We start from the raw sequence: 20,843 nt of genomic DNA, 5'->3' as shown, positions 1-20,843 counted from the left end.
CATACAAAACACTTTTAACTAAAAGAGCTCTCTTGTTTAACATCCACAGTTCTTTTAAAGGAGAGTCATCATCAACTCTTCCCTCAATATCTAATGAACTATTAAGAACTACTGAGTCTTCTTTTACAGTATCTCTGACATCTGTCCCTTCCTTTTGTTTCCCACTGCCACTGTCCCTCAGGGTCCATTATCATTCCATAGCTCTCAATTAATCTCCTGGTCTCTAAACCATAGATTAATTTTACTAAAACACCTCATCAATTCCTTTTAAAAGTTTAACAATGAATGCCTAAGGGTCAAGGCCAAATGTTATATATTATCATTCAAAGTCTGTCCACAATCTATCTTTCTGTGTTCCTCCAAATTTCCACAGCAGCCAATGCCATTTCTAACTTGCTTTTCTCATATTATGTTAAAAATGATCTCTTGAGGGGAGCTGGAGGGGAGGAGGAGAATGGAGTTACAGAGAAACATGGAAGGTGGGTGGGGGGAGACTGTTGAGGGAGGGGGCGAGGGGAGACTTTGAAAAATAAATATAAAAAAGGTCTCTTGGTGGGTTTGTTCTCCTAACACCATGTAGCTCAAAGAGGTTAAGTAACTTACTCAAGGTTATGTAGTTATAAGGGGTATTGAAACGGTAGTACAATATAGCAATCAGGGCAGGCTTTAAAGTCAGGAGAGGCAGCCAGGCAATGCAAGACCTTGGGTAATTTATCTATCCTCTCTGAGACTCAGTCCTAATTTTCTTTTTTCTTTAATTTTAAATTGATTTGAGAGAGAGAGAGGAAGGGAGTGGAGAGAGAGAAACATCAATTTGTTGTTCCACTTATTTATGCATTCATCGGTTACCTTTGTATGTACCCTGACCGGGGATCGAACCTGCAACCTTGGTGTATCAGTATGACGTTCTTCTAAACAACTAAGCTACCCAGCCAGGGCTACCTAATTGCCTCTACACGCAAAAATTAAAAATATATGCTGTGAGCATTAAGATAAAAGGCCTCCAGCTTAAGAAAATCTGAGCTTTTGGCCCCTTTACCACTTACTGTGTAACCTTGGGCAAGTGACTTGATCTCTCTCTCTCTTTTTTTTTTTAATCCTCATCCAAGGACATTTTTCCATTTTTTGTACTGGCAGAGTGGGAGGAAGAGAGAGGAAGAGAGAGAGGAAAACATCGATGTGAAAGGGACACATCGAGTGGCCGCCACCCGCACGACCAACCAGGGCCGGGGACAAACTGCAACCGATGTACGTGCCCTTAGCGGGAACCGAACCCGGGTCTCTCTGGACCGCAGGTGGACGCTCTAACCGCTGAGCCAAACTGGCCAGGGCTGACTTGATCTCTTTGGATTCAGTTTCTTTATGAATTCAAAAAGCTACAATAAGCATTCTCTAAAATTCCTTCATGCACTAAGATTCTATATTCCAAACTTTTCTAGGATTCTTTTAGAGAGCATTTATAAATTTAAATAATTTTATATTTACTTATTTAGCCTATATTGAATTCAGCCTATATTGTAATTTTTAGGATAATGGTTTCCATGGATTGAGTACTTGCTGTATAAGGTAGGAAGGATTCCTTTTATTTCTTGATTTAGTGATTCAAGTACCTTCAAGTCAAGTATACTGATATTTGTGAAATAAATTTGTGCTCATCAATCCATATATAATATTTGAGACATAATCATTTTCATTACCTTTATATGTCGACTAAATAATTATAATATTTTTAGTCAGACCTCATATCTTTCCAATCTCTTATTTTAGCCATTCTTTTTTAGTAATATTTTGTCATTCTTGTACATAGCTACCAAAACTATATATAATATAGTAGGTACTGCCAAACCAGTGGTTTTATAAAATATTCTATTAATATTTTCTTTCCATTGTATCTATCTCAACATCCTCATTATTTCACTGACCTTGTTGACAGCAGCACCACACTAGATCAATATCCTTAGGAATTGAAAAAATTCTTAGGAATTAACCGTAGCTTTCCAACTGTGCTTTGAAAAGCTCTAGTATTCTATAGTAGAGACGTATCAAGAAGCTTCTGTGGGGATGGGAGAGGAGAGGAGGACTGAACATAGACGGAGTGAGAAGGGTTCCTGGCACAGTGTCTGTTTCAGATTAAAGCTGTTCTGTTTTCTCATTGGTAGCTCTAAAATATCTCCGTAGGAGGGCCTAAGAGTTAGCAATCTTTTTAGAAAGGGGTACTAAGGGACCAGTCAAAATTAAAAATACTTGTGCAAGCAAGTATGCTGCTTTTACTTAGATTGTTTATTAATTTGAGGTGGCTTTGGAGGAGCTGATAGAGATGAAGGCAGGGAAAAACTAAAGGGTACAAATTAGCTCTTGGTTATAACTGTTGGATTTTTATCTGTTTTATGGAATGGATTTTTATATTATATTTAACTTAAAAAAAGAGGGTGCAGTTCATTTTTAAAAGTTTGGAAAGCACTAGTCCACAAGTTATTCTCAAGTTCCTAAGAACAGTAAATGATGCAGAACCAAATTACATACTTTTTATAATACTTATTAGCTCTAGTCAATAACACGTTTTCTTTAACATATTGGTAAGTTTATCTTAACATTTATTTTAAATTTGTTTTGTCCCTACTTGTATAAATAAAAAAGATTAAAAAAAAACCACTCTCTAGAAAAATATGTCTCTGCCCCACTGCCAAAGTCAGTAAAAGGGAAAAGACTGCTTGGATTAAACATTGGCCTGTTTTTGTACTCGCTGTAATGACTTTATTTTCCAATGCTTCTTAGGCATTTAAACTCCAATGGTGCATGAAAAGAGAAATGTGCTGTACTGTCCCGAATTCCAAATTGGGAGAACAAAATATCTATTCAAAAGTACAGTGTCAAATTGTTTATATCTTCAGTTTATCTATTGAGGTTAGAAATGGAAGGAAATACAATTTGAATCCAAAATACCCAGAGGGTGAGTAAAATGAAGGATTCAGCTGTGATATTTATGTTGGGAATGCACCAGCAATAGTAATAAAAAGTGGTTTCTCTTACTTTACCAAGGAGGACAGCCATTTTGTGACGCCATCTGCCTTTATTTAGAGAAGCAACTCTGATCCAAATATTTAACTGTGAATTATAAATCCAGACATCACGGCCATTGATTCTTCCACCTTTAAATGCAAAACAATGCACATATAATATATGTATCTATCACCAAGGGATCTATGCCCAAGACATAGGTAATAAAAACATGGGATTTATTCACCCAGTCCAAGAAATTTGAGAATTCAGTTCAGTAAATGAAATACCCCTCTTAAAGCTTAATGGAAATAGTTCTACAGAACAAATTTAAACTTTGCCAGTTGTTATCTTGAGAAATGATTACAGGCCTCAAACAATAAAACGCAGACTATAAATTTTACAAATGTATGTAGATTGTTAATTTAGGAGTCAATCATCAGAAGCACCCAAACAACAGAATTATTTTTAAAAGATTAAAAAACAAATTATCTGATTTTTTTTTTTTTTTAATCCTCACCCAAGGACATTTTTCCATTTATCATCAGATAGAGTGGAAGGGAGCGAGAGAGTGGGAGAGAAACATCGATGTGAGAGAGACACAACAACTGGTTGCCTCCCGCACAACCCAACCGTAGCTAGGGACAAACCACAACCGAGGTATGTGCCCTTGACCAGAATCGAACCCATGACTCACTGGTCCTTAGGCCGATGCTCTAACTTCTGAGCCAAACCAGCCAGGGCAAATTATCCATTTTTTAAAAAGCAAACCAATGTCCCAAATCAAGTATATGTTATTATATTGTTCAATGTGTAGTAATAAGGTAATCTGCAAAGCTGGTACAATTACTTAACCAATTAACAGACTTCAGACCATAGATACTGTAATTACAAGCAAAAAGTCATTCTTGGTTTTATTTGTTGTATAAACTGATCTGCCTAAAGTGGGCATATCTAATTTCACTGTTTTCTTTTGAGACACTTATCATTTAAAACAGCCAAGCTCTATTCAAATTAAAAGTAGCTCCTATAATAATTCTTTATTTACCTGAAACAAGAATGTCATTCCTTAGAGCACAGACTGCATATTCTGATTTGGTAAATTCTGGAAGCTTAGCCAAAGACTTCCATTCTCCTGTCACAGGATCATAGCATTCAGTGTACGGAAGATTAAATCCTCCAACTCGTTCACAGCCACCAACAACAACTATCACCTCAGAAAAGCCAGTAGACCTAAAATAATTATTATAGGAATGAATAAATAATATATTAAAATATACTCAAAATCATTTAAGACCCTAAAAACATACCATTATCATGAAGTGGAACAGTATTATAAACAGTTAAGCTTATTCTCTCTGTGTGTTCCAAGTAATACAGGCTACCAATTATTACTTTGAGAACATTTATAAGGGATTTAGTGTTATTATTTTTTCCACAGAAAATTCCCATGAGTCTTTTTTTCTTTGAATTTGCCTTAAAAATTGTAAAGCAGTCCAAAGATGAACTCAATGGGAACACTGGTACGTTTAAATGAAGTTTTGCAGCAATTCAGATATACATAAATAACTACACAAGATAACATTATTCACTGTTTCTAAGTGTAGGAAAATGGTGCTTTCCTATCAGATTGCTAGTTCTAAAAAACTAGCAATAACACAGTATAATCCAATAGTATTATTAAACATAGTATGATGTAATACCCTGTAAAGGAATATAGTTATGCACCATATAATTGCATCGTTTGGTCAACAACACAATGCAGATAGAAGGTTGGTTTCATGACACCACAATGGAGCAGAAAAATTCCTATCACCTAGTTACATCATAGCCATCATAAAGTTGTAGAGCAATGTGTTTGTGGTGATGCTGGTGCAAACCTACTGCACTGCCAGTTGTATAAAAGTATAGCATGTAGACTTAGGTACAATATGTGATAATGATAATAAATGATGATGTTTATGTATTTACTATACTATACGTTTTTAATCCTCACCCAAGGATATTCTTCCATTTATCTTCAGATAGAGTGGAAGGGAGAGTGAAAGAGAGAGAGAGAGACATCGATTGGTTGCTTCTCGCAAGACCCTGACCAGGGCTGGGGACCGAACCGCAACTGAGGTATGTGCCCTTGACCAGAATCGAACCTGCAATTCTTGGATCTGCAGGCCCATGCTCCAACTGCTGAGCCAAACCAGCCAGGGCTACTATACTATACTTTAAATCATGGTTTTAGAGCGCACTCTTTCTACTTATACATTTTGTTTATTGTCTCTTGATTGCATCATTTTCTCATGTTTGATTTCATCTCATGTTGTTTTGTGCAGTAACATTCTGTAGAGGCTTATAGCCTAGGGGCAATAGGCTACATATAGCCTAGGTGTGCTGTGGGCTATACCACCTAGGTTTGTGTAAGTGCACTCTGTTTTGCACAACTATGAAATCACCTAAAGAAGAATTTCTCAGAATGTATCCCTGTTATTAAGAAACACATGACTGTATGTGTACAGAAATTACTTTATAAATAATTTTTTTAAAGTTAAGTCAGTTTAGGTAATCCAACTAAAAATATTGGTTTGTATTAAAAACGTTAACAGCCCTGGCCGGTTTGGCTCAGCGGTTCGAGTGTCGGCCTGTGGTCCAGAAAGAGCCGGGTTCAGTTCCCACTAAGGGCATGTACCTTGGTTGCAGTTTGTCCCGACCCTAGTTGGGTCCTGCAGGTGGTAGCCACTTGATGTGTCCCTTTCACGTCGATGTTTCTGTCTCTCTCTCTCTTCCTCTCTCTCCCTCCCACTCTATCTGAACAAAAAATAGAAAAATGTCCTCAGGTGAGGATAAAAAAAAAAAGTTAACAAAGTTTATAACAAAGAATGTTTTTTTAAAAGCGTGATAAAAAACTGTACATAAGGTACAACTGATAACTATATTAAAAAAGTCTGTAAAGAATATACCAAAATGCTAATGATAGTTATCTCTGGATTGTATGGCTTCCCACTTTCTATCAACAAAAATTTTCAAAACGATAATGAGCATGGGCTATTTTTAGAGTGGAAAAAACAACTTTTAAGAGAATCCCAAGATTTATGTTAAACACTGGCTGCTGCTTTTTTTATAAAAGATGTGTGGATGGGTGTTTATTTTTTATTTTTTTTATCCTCACCTGAGGACACTTTTGCATTCATCTTCAGAGAGAGCAAGAGGGAGAGAGAAACATCAATGTGAGAGAGACACATCGAGTGGCTGCCACCCACACGATCCCAACCGAGGCCGGGGACAAACTGCAAATGAGGTATGTGCCCTCAGAGGTCACCAAACCTGGGTCTCTCTGGGCTGTGGGCCGACGCTCTAACCGCCGAGCAAACCAGCCAGGGAAAACACTGGCTTTTCTTATTTTGTACTTTAAATTTAAGATAGAGACAGGAGCCCTGGCCGGTTTCGCTCAGTGGTTAGAGCGTTGGCCTGCGGTCTAGAGAGACCCAGGTTCGGTTCCCACTAAGGGCGCGTACCTCGGTTGCAGTTTGTCCCCGTCCCTTTCGCATCGATGTTTCTCTCTCTCTCTCTTCCTCTCTCTCCCTCCCACTCTATCTGTACAAAAAATGGAAAAATGTCCTCAGGTGAGGATTTAAAAAAAAAAAAAAAAGATAGAGACAGGAAAAACTAAGAGCTCATCCAAGCTATTTTTTTTGTTCATAAGGGTCAATATATAGTTTTAGAATTTTAAAGTTATTTGGCTTTGCCCTTGCTGGTGTGGATCAGTTGGTTAGAGTGTCATCCTATGAACGGAAAGGTTGCCAGTTTGATTTCCAGTCAGGAAACATACCTAGGTTTCAAGTTTGATCCCTGGTCAGGGCACATACAAATATCAACCAATGAATGCATAAACGGGTGGAGCAACAAATCGATGTTTTTCTCTTTCCCTTCCTCTCTTTCTCTCTCAAATCAATAATGAAAAAAATGTATGAGATACGATTTTTCACTTTCCAGAGTAGTAAAGATTTTAAAAAATTAATAATATGGTATGTTGGCAAAGGAGTGGAGAAACAGAAATTTTCATATTTTTGGTTGAAGTAAAGCTTGGAAGACAATTTTATATAGTACCTACCAAAATTATAAATGCACATATCCTATGACTGAGCAATTCTACTTCTAGTAATTCAAGTTATAAATTATCAGTGTAGGCAGACATATGCACAAGAATATTTACTGAGCATTCTTTGCAATGGCAAAAACAACCTAAATGTCCAGCATTAAGAGATGAATCAAGTAAACTATGGTATCAATAAATGGGGTACTATATAGCTTTAAAAAATGATTTGAAAACATCTATAACAAAAAGGAAAAGTAAATGAAATAAAATAGTCTTTTATGTGGTGATCTAGAACAATATCCAAGACTCTTTTAAGTGATAAAAACAAGGTGCAAAACTGTAGTACCTCACTATCTGAATAAAGGTGGGGAGGTATGTGGCTATGCAGGTGCACACACACACACACGTGCGCACACACTCTTTTATATGTAAAGAATATGTCTTTTTTTTTTTTCAAGAGTTCTTTATATATTTTAAATATATAGTTGATCCTTGACCAACACTAGGGTTAGGGGCACCAATCCTCTGAAGACTAAAAATTCTGTGTAAAACTTAAGTTGGCCCTCTGCACATGTGGATCCCCAATTGAGGATCCACATACAGCTGACCCTTGAACATCATAGGTTTGAACAGCTTGGGTCAACTTACAGGAGGGTGCATATCTTTATCAACTGTATATTCTTTTATTTTTTATTTGCTATTCATGTTTTTTATTCATTTTATAATTTATTTTTATGTTTTTTTTTTATCTTTATTGCGGAAAGTATTAGATATCCCCCCTTTTTCCTCCACTGATCGATCCCTTCCTCCTCACTCTCACCCCCCTCTGCTTTCCCCAAACTACTGTCTGTGTCCATTGGTTATGCGTATATGCATATAAGTTCTTTTGTTTATCTCTTCCCAACCCCCTCATTCCCCTTCCCTCTGAGGTTTGTCAGTCTGTTCCCTACTTCCATGTCTCTGAATCTATTTTGATTGTCAGATTATGCAAAGAGTATTTCTAAGAAGAGTTCAGAAATCTGGTAACAGAAGTATTCTTTGGGGACAGCTGATATACCAAAGATCAGGTAGATGGGGAATTACATATATATATTTTTTTTCTTCATTGATTTTTAGGGAGAGAGAGAGAAATAAAAACATCGATGAGAGAGAACATCGATTGGCCATCTCCTACATGCCCCCCACTGGGGATTGGGTCCACAACCTGGGCATGTGCCCTGACCGGGAATCAAACTGGTGACCTCTTCATGCCTGGGTTGACAATCAACCACTGGGCCACACCGGCTGGGCACAATATATACTTTTTTAAAAATCCTCATCTGAGGATACTTTTTTCCTATTTATCTTCAGTTAGAGTGGGAGGGGGAGGGAGAGAGAAGAGAGAGAGAAATATCGATGTGAGAGAGACACATCAACTGGCTGCCTCCTACATGACCCTAATGAGGGCTGGGAACTGAACCACAACCAGGTATGTGCCCTTGACCAGAATCAAACATGCAATTCCCTAGTCCGAGGGCCAAAGCTCTAACCACTGAGAAACCAGCCAGGGCCACAATATATACTTTTATGTAAAAATGTTTGAGTTCAAAATAACAATGAATTGCCCTGTCCGGTTTGGCTCAGCGGTTGGAGCGTCGGCCTGCAGTCCAGAGAGACCCGGGTTTGGTTCCCGCTAAGTGCACGTACCTCAATTGCAGTTTGTCCCCGGCCCTGGTTGGTCGTGCAGGTGGCAGCCACTCGATGTGTCCCTTCACATCGATGTTTCTCTCTCTCTCTCTCTTCCTCTCTCTCCCTCCCGCTCTATCTGAACAAAAAATGGAAAAATGTCCTCGGGTGAGGATAAAAAAACAAACAAACAATGAATTAACATGTATAAAAATGGGACTCTGTGTATCCTACATTGTAGAAGAATAACATCTTTAAGAGGAACTAGAAAAATTCAGAACAAAACTTTTGACCTTGGCTCTGCCACTAAGTAACTTTGTGATAAGATCAAGTTGGTTCACTTAACTGTGCCTCAGTTTTATCACCTATAAAATAAAAAAATGAAGGTATTTATTAGTCTTAAAACACTATTTCTTTTCTTTTTTTTTTACATTCAATATTATTTTGTATTAGTTTCGGGTGTACAGTAAGTGGTTAGATAATCATATACTTTACAAAGTGTTTGCCCTGATATTTCCAGCAATCATCTGGCACCATAATTAGTTACTACAATATTATTGACTATATTCCTTATGCTGTGTTTTACATCCTGGGGGCTATTTTGTAACTACCAATTTGTACTTAATCCCTTCTTCACCTTTTTTACCCAGTTCCCCAGCTGCTCTCCCTTCTGGCAACCATGAGTCTATTCTCTGTATCTATGAGTCTGTTTCAATTAAAACACTATATATTTTTTTAATCCTCACCTGAAGACATTTTTGCATTTATCTTCAGAAAGAGCGGGAGGGAGAAAGGAAGGAAGAGAGAGAGAAACATCAATGTGAGAGAGCCACATCGGACTAGCTGCCACCCACATGACCCCAACCAGGCTGGGGACAAACTGCAATGGAGGTACATGCCTTTAGTGGGAACCAAACCCGGGTCTCTCTGGTCCACGGGCCGACGCTCTAACTGCTGAGCCAAACTGGCGAGGGCAAAACACTATTTCTTTTTTTTTAAAAAAGAAAAACAGTCCAGCAGGTATGGCTCAGTGGTTGAGCATCGATCCATGTACCAAGAGGTTGCCAGTTCAATTCCTGCTCAGGACACATACCCAGGTTGTGGGCTGAATCCCCAGTGGGGGGCATGCAGGAGGAGGCCAATTGATGTTCTCTCTCACTGATGTTTCTCTCTCTCTCTCCCTCTCACTTCCTCTCTCTCTAAAATCAATAAAGGTAAAAAAAAAAAAAAAAAAGGAAAGAAAAACAACACTTTACCTTAGTTTCTCAACTGGTTTCTAGTAGGAACTTTAAACTTGTTCTTATTATGGCAGTTATATTCCTATATTAATTGCATAGTAACTGATTATTAGATAAGAGGTAATAGCTTATTAAATCTTAGCTATCTATTGCTCAATGGAGCACTGATTTTTTTCCCCAGATCTGAACAATTTATGCTTAAAATGAACCATTTGATATCAAGCATTTCTGCCTTTTAAGTCACATTTCCTATTCTGTAAAAGTATAGCATAAATTTAAAATGAATTTTGATTATTTTCTTCATGAAACCAGCAGTAATTTTTACTAAGCATTTTTTTTTCATATGATGTCTCCAATACTCACAACAATCTTACAAGATAGGTAGTATTATGCTCATTTCACAGGTGAGAAAACTGATACATAGTGAAGTGAAAGTGCCTTGTTCAAGGTCATGGAATTAACTAGTGTAGAGCCAAATTCTAATCCAGGACTGTTTGTTTCTGAAGCCAGTACTCTAAACACATCATGATGCTTGCACTTGGTGTTTATTAAAAATAATGTTATGTATTAGAGATTGAAAGTTGCATAATATATTTTAAAAAGACAATCATTGTTCCTAAGCTTTGTTCCTTCTCTGATTGGTCTCCACTGTTTTCTCTCCACGCCCCCAAGGGTTTACAGTTGACAGTGCAGATTATCAAAACTTTCATGCTCTTGGGTGCATTTTGGGGCTTTATCTGTCATTTAAGAGACACATGGGCATATACAGGTAGAATATCCAGTATGTGTTGAGCTCTGGAGGATACTTAGCACAGGATAAACACTAAAGAAACATTGGCTGATGTGGAGTATAACCTATTTAGTGGCGGAAACTGTCACCACCCTAATCTGGAGTTAATCTTTGCATTGCTAATGGTAAGACAACCAGATAGCCTGTGTCTCTTTTTTTCTTTTCTTTTATTCTTCACCTGAGGATATTTTTCTATTTATCATCAGATAGAGTGAGAGGGAGGGAGAGACAGAGAGAAACATCGATGTGACAGAGACACATCAACTGGTTGCCTCCCGAATGACCCGACCAGGGCCAGGGATGAACCGCAACCGAGGTATGTGCCCTTGACCAGAATTAAACCCATGACTCATTGGTCCACGGGCCGACGCTCTAACCCCTGAGCCAAATCAGCCAGGGCGCCTATGTCCCTTAATATAATACATCACCTAGGATGAACTCTAGTCAGAAATATATATATATATATATATATATATATATATTTACATATGTTTTTACTGATTAAAACTTTTTTTTCTTTATTGATTTTTAGAGAGAGAGGAAGGGAGAGGGAAAGACAAAGAAACATCAATGAGGGTGATCATCAATTGGCCATCTCCTGCATACCCCACACTGGAGATAGGGCCACAACCTGGGCATGTGCCCTGACCAGGAATCGAACCAGCGACCTCTTAGTGCATGGGTTGATGCTCAACCATTGAGCCACACTGGCCAGTCTAGTCAGAAATATTTAACTGGTCTCTATTAAGCTGAAGCTTGCAGAACCAACCTCCAGTTTCTAGAAACAGAACTAAATACAGCAAATTGACACTATAAGGAAGCAACCAGACCAATACAGAAGGTGGAATATTTTTCTGTACAACTTGCTCATCAACAAGGCAGAAACATGAAAAAGAAATTGTTCTGAAATAAAAGAGATTTTATGGAAATAACCAGATGCAAAAAGTGGTCCTAGATTCATTAAATAACAGTTTGGGGAAGTATTAATATGAATTGGGTATTAGATAATATTGAAAAATTATAATCTTTAAGTGTGATATGATGTTATTTTGCCTATTTATTTATACATATAAAGTAACATTGGCTGAATGAATAAATGAATGAAAGAAAAAGTCTGGGCTGGAGATATAGGTTTGATAGTCAATAGCATGCATGGTAATTAACACCATGAGAGTAGATGAAATCGCCTAGGAAAGTGTATACGGCAAGACAAAGAGATGTGAACCAAAGGGTCTAGCAACATTTCCAAGACTAGACATAGAACCACTGAATTGGGAAAGCGCAGCTGGAGAAGTAAGAGGACGATAAGAAAAATGGTACTCCACAAGCTAAGGAGGAATTTCAAGAGGGATTAAAGCAATTATTAATGTCAGATCCTAAAGAGAGATCAAGCTGGATAAAGACTGAAAAGCAGTGTCTAAAAAATAACAAATAGAAGGTCAGTGATGACCTGATTGAGAGGAGTTTCAGGAGTGACTGGAGCAGAAGTCAGAGGAGTGAACTGCAGTTGAAGTAGAGACATCACTCCTTTTTCAAAGAAGTTTGGAGTTTCTCAGAAAGATGACCTGTACAAATAATACACATTGTTCAGATAATGAAATTCCTAGTGATTGGTACTAACATGCAGTAACAAATAGTGAAAGACAGAAGTTGATTGCAAAGTTGCAAAATAAAGGATTCCTCTTTACATTCTTCACATAATGCCAACATAAAATAAATATCTGCTATTACATTTATAATACTCTGTAAATGCAATATAACTATAGTTTGATTTTTTTCTACTTGCCTCCTAATGAAAGGTGATATGGCATTCTTATATAGAGATGTATTTCACTCTATAAAATGAATTTGTTCCCTTAAAAATTGGAAGTAAATTTTTGTAAATCAAATGAAGTGAATCAGGAAAAGTATTTATTATCTAACCTAATTACCCTCAGGCTACAATCTGATTTCATTCAGGTCATATCTTTATAAATAATAATAATAAATGACTTACTTTAATTTTACAACATATGTCCCTTGGTCCCTATTCTAATCCCATGAGATATGCAGGATAGACATTATTAGCCCTATTTGACCCCAAAACATTCTTCTGCTACAACGGGACTCGGTTTGGAAAAATAAATAATTTTCCTTAGAGGGATACTGTGTATCCAGAAAAGTTGTGGAATAGCCCCAATGCTGCTTAACTTTCTTAATACATTTAAGAACCTTAGTCTCTACACATTCTTAAGCTCTGCCTGAGTATTTTAATAGCTCTTTTTTAAAAAAATATGGAACGCTCACGAATTTGCGTGTCATCCTTGCGCAGGGGCCCTGCTAATCTTCTCTGTATCGTTCCAATTTTAGTATATGTGCTGCTGAAGCGAGCACTTAATAGCTCTTTAAAAAAAGAACAGGAACTTTAACAAATCAGTATATTTATTAAATAAAATTGTATTTTTTTGGTCCTTTGTTAAATGACTAAGAATAAAATATTTTATATTTCTTTTCTATAAAACAATTACTTTTTAAAACCAGAGTCAGCTGCCCTGGCCAGTTTGGCTCAGTGGTTAGAGTGTCAGCCTGTGGACCGAAGAGTCGCGGGATCGATTCCAGTCAAGGGCAAGTACCTCAGTTGTAGTTCGGTCCCAGGCACTGGTCAGGGTCGTGCGGGAGGCAACCAATCGATGTCTCTCTCTCTCTTTCCCTTCCTCCCACTCTGTCTGAAAATAAATGGAAAAATATCCTCGGGTGAAGATTAAAAAATAATAATAAAATAAATAATAAGTAAAACTAGAGTCAGCTGATTTTTTCCCCAGTTTTATTGATATATAAGTGAGCTGACTTTGAAGAAAAAAATGTACTCTAACCCTAATACAAGAAATATTACATTAATTTTTGTAATAATAGTTAATAGTGTATCCAATTTATAAAACATTCAGACTGTCAAGCACTAGGAGTTTTCTTTAAATGGGTCAGACCTGCCCTGTCCCATTTTGCTCAGTGGTTAGAGCATCAGTCCTTGAACTGAAGGGTCCCGGGTTCCATTTATGGTCAAAGGCACGTATCTGGGTTACCGTCCCCGGCCCTGGTCGGGGTCCTGTGGGAGGCAGAGAATCGATGTCTCTCTCTCACACTGATGTTTCTCTCTCTCTCCTTCCCTCCCTTCCACTCTATCTAAAAATCAATGGAAAAATATCCTTGGGTGAGGATTAATAACAACAAAACAAATGGGTCAGACCTACATTATACTATATAAATAGCTATTAATTTTTAAGTACTTTCTATGCATCACTTTTTATGCTGAGCACCTTAAATATTACTGCATTTAATAGTTTGGATGACAAAACTTGTCAAGTAAGCGCGATTTATTATCATTCTCATTTTACATATGAGGAAACTAATTAAATCTTCCTATATAACCAAATTTGTAGTTGTAGATTTTAGATGTGCTATTTCACAATACGCTGAATTTTAATCATATTCCAAAACAATAATAATCAAAAACAAAGTTAAAAATGTGGTTCAACGAACAAACAAAATTGAAACAGACTCATAGATACAGAGAATAGACTCATGGTTGCCAGAGGGGAGGAGGATTGGGGAACTGGGTGAAAGAAATGCAGGGATTAAGTACAAATTGGTAGTTACAAAATAGTCACGGCGATGTAAAGTACAGCATAGGGAATATAGTTGATAATACTGTAACAACTATATACAGTACCAGGTGGGTACTGGAAATATCAGGGGGAACACTTTGTAAGGTATAGGATTATCTAAACACTATGCTGGTACACCTGAAACTAATACAAAAAAGCATTGAATGTAAAAACTGTAATTGAACAAAATAATAAACAAATAAATAAATAAAACACCAAAACAAAAAAATATGGTTTGAGAGCTATACTATAGTGAATTCATAGAAAAGGTAGAGATGGTATGGGAAAATAAAGATAAACACCAGTTTCACAACAATGTAAATATATTTAACACTATTGAACGGTATACCTAAATATGGTAAGATGGTAAATTTTGTGTTTGTTTTTTTTTATCACAATAACTTTGTTAGAAAAGTTATAAAAAAGATTCCTTACTGTCATATTTCTCACAACAGCCATTCCTTGCTTATTCACAGTATAGACGTTCCTCGGTATTCATGCGAAATTGGTTCCAGGACCTTTGTGGATAGCAAAATCCATGGATGCTCAAGTCCCTTATATACAGTGGTGTAGTGTTTGCATATAACCTATATTTGCATATAGGCTATAACAGGGTATACCTACACATCACTTCATTCATGTGGACTCAGTGCAGTGCTTCGTGTAGAGCAAATTCAAGTTTTGCTCTTTGGAACTTTCTATGATCTCTTTCCCCCACCCCCCGAATATTTTCAATCTGAGGTTGGGTTTCTCATCCATGGATTTGGAGGACTGACTGTAATATTATTCTTTCTATTATTAAGGCATGGGGATTATTTTTCTATAGTTCATGAGTTTAAAATCTATAGGTGTTTTACAGAAGTAACCCATTGTAAGATACAAATAATAGTGCAATACTAATTGCATTCCTACTCCTTAACATAAATTTTCTAAATTCTGTATAATGATGATATAGTTTTTACAATCAGAAAAAAATTAAAAATTGAGATTGACATTAAATATAGTAATTATGGCAATGAGGAAAGATCTGAAACTTAGATTTTATATCTGAGAATCCACTCAATGTACATGAGCTATTTTCTTCATCCCTACATTTCACGTTGTTTGTTAGTTTGCCAAAGTCTTTTTTTTTTTTTTTTATCCTCACCCGAGGACATTTTTCGATATTTTGTTCAGATAGAGTGAGAGGGAGAGAGAGAGAGAGAAACATCGATGTGAAAGCGACACATCAAGTGGTTGCCACCCACACGACCCAACCAGGGCTGGGGACAAACTGCAACCAAGGTACGTGCCCTTAGCGGGAACCGAACCTGGGTCTCTCTGGACCGCAGGCCGATGCTCTAACCGCTGAGCCAAACCAGCCAGGGCAGTTTGCCAAAGTCTTTAGCTCCTTTATATCCAAAGATTCTCTGGAAAGAAACGTGGAATGTTTGGGACCCTACAAAGGTTACGAGAAATTAGTAGAAATATGATGAAACATTCACAGTTGTAAAGACCCTTTGCAACACCCTCTGATAGCTCAGAACAATAACAAAGAATGCTATTGTTGAATCTAGTCTTCACTAGGAGAGACATTCTAATGATTTACATAATCCAAAACAAATCTTAAATTATACACTTCTACATGTAGACAATACATATAAATGATTATACTGAAATCACCTTCAAGATGTTTAAAAGTATTTAAAAAACAAAACCTTTTAATTATATTGTAGTTAATTAAACAGTCTTCTCACCTTCGTGGCCTAGTCCTTGGGGACATCATTTCATTCCCAAGTATGTGGTACCGTCTTGCTTCATGCAACAACTGATAACATTCAGGAGAATTCTGGATCAATTGGTCCACCTCAACTGTTTGAACAAAGTAGTTGGGATGTAACAGAGGGAGTCTCACATGTGTCAGGAGCTCATGTAATAGTGGTCTTCTCAGATCAACAGCACGATAGACCCAACGCATGACAGCTTCAAAAACCATCTCCTCTTTACTAATAACGAGTTCATCACTACAAATATAATCAATAAGTTCATCTTTGTCAAGCTCAAGAAATTCTTCATGCTGAGACACATCCTCAAAAGTCTGTAATGCAAAAGTCTTGCATTTTGTGAAGAGAGTTTTGAGTGAATGGGTATCAGCAAAGCGCTGGATTCCTAAGCAATTACAAGGATCAAGTTGCTCCTCCAAGAACTTGGCACAGGCATCACGGAGAACACTGATCTGAAAGAGGCTTGATGTTTCAAAGAGATATTGTACATTCTCTGTAGTGATCTTCACTTTTCCAGTATAAACATACTGCAAAAAACATTCCATAGCTTCAGCTAAAATACCATTGATTTCAACCAACATTTCTCGGCTTTCTCTGTGGTCATTGCAAAACATAGCTCTAAAGTAGCTACTGCAGGCTGACAGAACAGCTCTATGGCAAGGAAATTCTTTTCCTTCCACACAAATGATAACATCTGTGAATAAGCGGCTATCTCGGAATTCATTAAATATCTGGAGTATGTTTTCAGCATGGGATGATCCTGAAGAGAAGTCGAAAAATTCATGGCCTGTCAGAGATTTAGGGTCCATTTCAAAAACTTTACGCTTAGTTGCTGGGGAATCACGCACCCCAAGATCCTCTCTGTTTAGTCTTCGTCCCAATATTAGGACCATCGTTACATCAATTGACTATATAATTGCTGAGAAATGACTGTTAGGGATCTTCTTTATGTGGCTAAAAGTAAAAAAAAAAAAAAAAGTGAAGACACTTCTATAAGTAAAAAACTTAGAATTCAAATTACATAATTTCATTTTGATGTTACACTGCAACAAAATTGCATAGTATATTTCATGTAGGGTATAGACTACTGTTTCATTTTAATAAACACTGATAAATAAAAATGGCGTTTACACAATTAGAACCTTAGGGGTAAGTTGCAATGGTATTCCTTAAGCCCCTGGCTGAAAGGATACCATATACTTTGTGAATTACTAATAACCTTCTATCTGCCCTTTTACATAGCTGGGTTTCATACACTGACTGTAAAGGTATGTCAGAATACTGTAAGACGCAGAATTTGACTACATTCAGAATCCTAATATAAATGTATATTATTATTATTATTATTATTATTATTATTTTTTATCCTCACACGAGGACATTTTTTAGTTTTTTGTTCAGATAGAGTGGGAGGGAGAGAGAGGAAGAGAGAGAGAGAAACATCAATGTGAAAGGGACACATCGAGTGGTTCACAACCCAACCAGGGCCGGGGACAAACTGCAATCAAGGTACATGCCCTTAGCGGGATCCGAACCCAGTTCTCTCTGGACCGCAGGCCAACGCTCTAACTGCTGAGCCAAATCTGCCAGGGCTAAATGTGTATTATTTTAATATAGCGTAGCTAGACAGGAATTCAATTATATTTATCAATGGCCTTTAAAAATGTGTATATTGTTTGACTAGCAAGTCCCTTTCTAGCAATCCTAAGGAAATATATATATATATATAAAGACTTATCTACAGAGAGATGTTCAATCCTATTTTAATAAACAGTACTTAAAACAACCTAAATGCCCAATAGGGGATTAGTTAAACCAAAGTACATCTTAAGATGAAACAGTCTATGAAGCCATTAAAAATGATGTAGATTGCCCTGGCTGGTTTTTCTCAGTGGTTAGAGCATCAGCCTGTGGACCAAAGAGTCCCAGGTTCGATTCCGGCCAAGGGCATGTACCTCAGTTGCGGTTCATCACTGGCTCTGGTTGGAGTCATGCGGGTGACAACTAAACGATGTCTCTCTAACATCGACATTTCTCTCTCTCCCTCCTACTCTGTCTGAAGATAAATGTAAAAATATTCTTGAGTGAGGATTAAAAAATAAAAATAATGTAGATTATTTAATGACATGAGGAAGTATTACACAGTAACTGAAAAGCAGAACACAAAACATATGCTAAGAAAATAGAAAATTTATGTATCAGTGCATCTAGAATAGAAAAAAGGAGGCACATATGCCAAAATGTTAAGTGATTTATTTATTTCTGTTTTTCTCTATTTTCTCCTATAAATAGGAAATAATTTGTTTTTAAACCTCCCTCAGAAGTGATTATGAATAGGTACCTAATGGATTAGGTATTGGGCTATAGCTATCAATTCTCTTAAATGATAATTTTTTAAAAATCCTTACCTGAGGATATTTTTCCATTTTTTGTTCAGATAGTGTGGGAGGGAGAGAGGAGTGAAAGGAAGAGAAAAACATTGATGTGAGAGGGACACATCGAGTGGTTGCCTCCCACACAACCCCAGTCAGGGCTGGGGACGAACCACCACTGAGGTACATGCTCTTGACCTGAACTGAACCCGAGACTCATTGGTCTGCTGGCAGACGCTCAAACCACTGAGCAAAACTGGCCAGGGCTTACATTTTAATTTTTAAGATAGTTCTCCTGTTTGCTTTTCACATCTTAAGTTGATATATGATCCACAATGTACTTGTAACTGGCTTAAGAGCACTCAAAGTAACTCTCATCTATTCCCAGGCCCTCAGAATCTCACATATAATCACTTCTAAAGGTCCTAGCTTCTTCCTGAAACACTTCAACAGCCAGATATCCAAGGCCCAAATATAGTAGAATGAAGGCTTAACAGTATGGAAAACAGTATGGAAGTTCCTCAAAAAATTAAAAATATAACTATCACATGACCCAGCAATTCCATTTCTGGGTATTTATCTGAAAAAAAACTAAAATATTAATTTGAAAAGATATATGCACCCCTGTGTTCACTGGCATTCTTATTTACAATAGAATCTCCCTTTTGGATAAAAGAGACAAGTTTGTTTGTTTTTTTTATCCTCGCCCGAGAACATTTTTTGCATTTATCTTCGGATAGAGCAGGAGGGAGAAAGGGGGGAAGAGAGAGAGACACATCAAGTGGTTGCCACCCACACAACCCCAACCGGGGCCAAGGACAAACCGCAACCAAGGTACATGCCCCTAATGGGAACCGAACCTGGGACTCTCAGGTCCGCAGGACGACGCTCTAACCGCTGAACCAAACTGGCCAGGGCGGGACAAGTTTTCTTACATAAATGAAAAGATACTCTGTATTTTGTACTCAATAATCTTCCTGTATTTGGTATTTGTTATCTGGTATCTTACAGTACCTGATAAATTTGAGGGCAGCACATTGAGAGAGTTAAGTATTGATATAAGGCTGATTAAAACTTGTGTGCTCTCCCTCTCCATAGTGGTCCAGGCCTTTCCCTTCCACCTTTTCTTCCCAGACAGGCATGCATCTCAAACTCTAAGGGACCACACTGACACTTGCAACCAGGGGAGCAATGGGGCAGCAGCAGCTCATCCTGGGTTTACTGTCTGAACCTCTCTTCTCTGACTTCTCAGTGAACTGACAGCAGCTAGCCTTGGATCACTTCTCTCAGTGTGACTTTTATTTCTCAGTGAGCTAAAGCAGCCCCGCCCAGGGTCCTTTCTTTCCTATAACATTTCTAGAGAGCTAAAGCAGCTCTGCCTAGGCTCTCCTGTTGCTTTTTCTGCCCTAAGACCTTCCTGTTTCACTGTCCCCAGCTTTAATAAACATTCTCTCAAAATAAAAGAAATAAAAAACAAAAACAAAAACTTTATAGGCGTTAAGTCTTTCGTTTGTTGTTGTTAATCTTCACCTGAGGATATTTCTCCATTAATTCTTAAAGTGGAAGGGAGGGAGGGGTGCGGGAGAGAGAAACATCAATGTGAGAGAGACACATAGATTGGCTGCCTCCTGCATGACCCCGACTATGGCTGGTGATTGAACCTGCAACCCAGGTATGTGCCCTTGACCAGGAATCGAACCAGTGACCATTTGGTCCACAGGCCAATGCTCTAATCATGGAGCAACACCGGTCAGGGCAAGGGTCTTTTCTTTTTATGATATTTTCTGCCCCTTATTCTTATAGCTGGTTCCTTAATTACTGACCATCAAGAGGTCTTCCACTTCTTTTACCCAATGTAAAACTGAAAATCCTGGATTAGAACAACTATAAAATTACCTATTATTAAGAGAGACTCTTAGATCTGAGATGTTTCCTTCCAAGCAGATTTGGCTTGGCTTTTTTAGACATCCTCACCTTCTCTGGACTTTCTGAGAACTCTCCCATTAACCAGTCTTCACAAAACATGAAATATAAACTCTTCCTATTGACGACAGGGTGGGTAAATGACTTGCACAGGAGGGTCTTAGAGATATGATATGCATTTCCAAGTCTGTCTTTTGGGTTTTCAGATGTAATCTACTAGCCTTTGTTTTCCCACTTTACACAAATCAAATGTTTTATTTTAACTAGTAATGGAAAAAGCAAGCAACTAAGTTGGCATCTCTGGACAAAACAAGAGGGAAAATGTTTGTTCCAAGAAAATATAATTACTGAAAGTTATATCTAGATA

General features: G+C 37.5%; 1 protein-coding gene and 1 non-coding gene across 2 annotated transcripts in view; both read right to left on the bottom strand.

Annotated features, from left to right (window-relative positions):
- KLHL24 (kelch like family member 24) overlaps positions 1-20,843 on the bottom strand; it is a 37,076-nt gene that overhangs the window by 7,927 nt on the left and 8,306 nt on the right. Inside the window, exons 3-5 of the mRNA XM_036243081.1 lie at positions 16,155-17,135; positions 4,046-4,230; positions 3,031-3,149 (exon numbers count right to left, since the gene is read on the bottom strand). Coding sequence (XP_036098974.1) covers positions 3,031-3,149; positions 4,046-4,230; positions 16,155-17,074 — 1,224 coding nt within the window. The 5' untranslated portion in view covers positions 17,075-17,135. The remainder of the gene's footprint in view (positions 1-3,030; positions 3,150-4,045; positions 4,231-16,154; positions 17,136-20,843) is intronic.
- Positions 13,044-13,150, bottom strand: LOC118618073. Its single transcript, XR_004956994.1, has one exon. It is a non-coding gene; the product is annotated as a U6 spliceosomal RNA (small nuclear RNA).

This window comes from Molossus molossus, unplaced genomic scaffold (assembly GCF_014108415.1).
Source record: "Molossus molossus isolate mMolMol1 unplaced genomic scaffold, mMolMol1.p scaffold_m16_p_5, whole genome shotgun sequence".
Taxonomy (NCBI): domain Eukaryota; kingdom Metazoa; phylum Chordata; class Mammalia; order Chiroptera; family Molossidae; genus Molossus; species Molossus molossus.
This window is presented reverse-complemented; position numbering and strand designations above follow the sequence as displayed.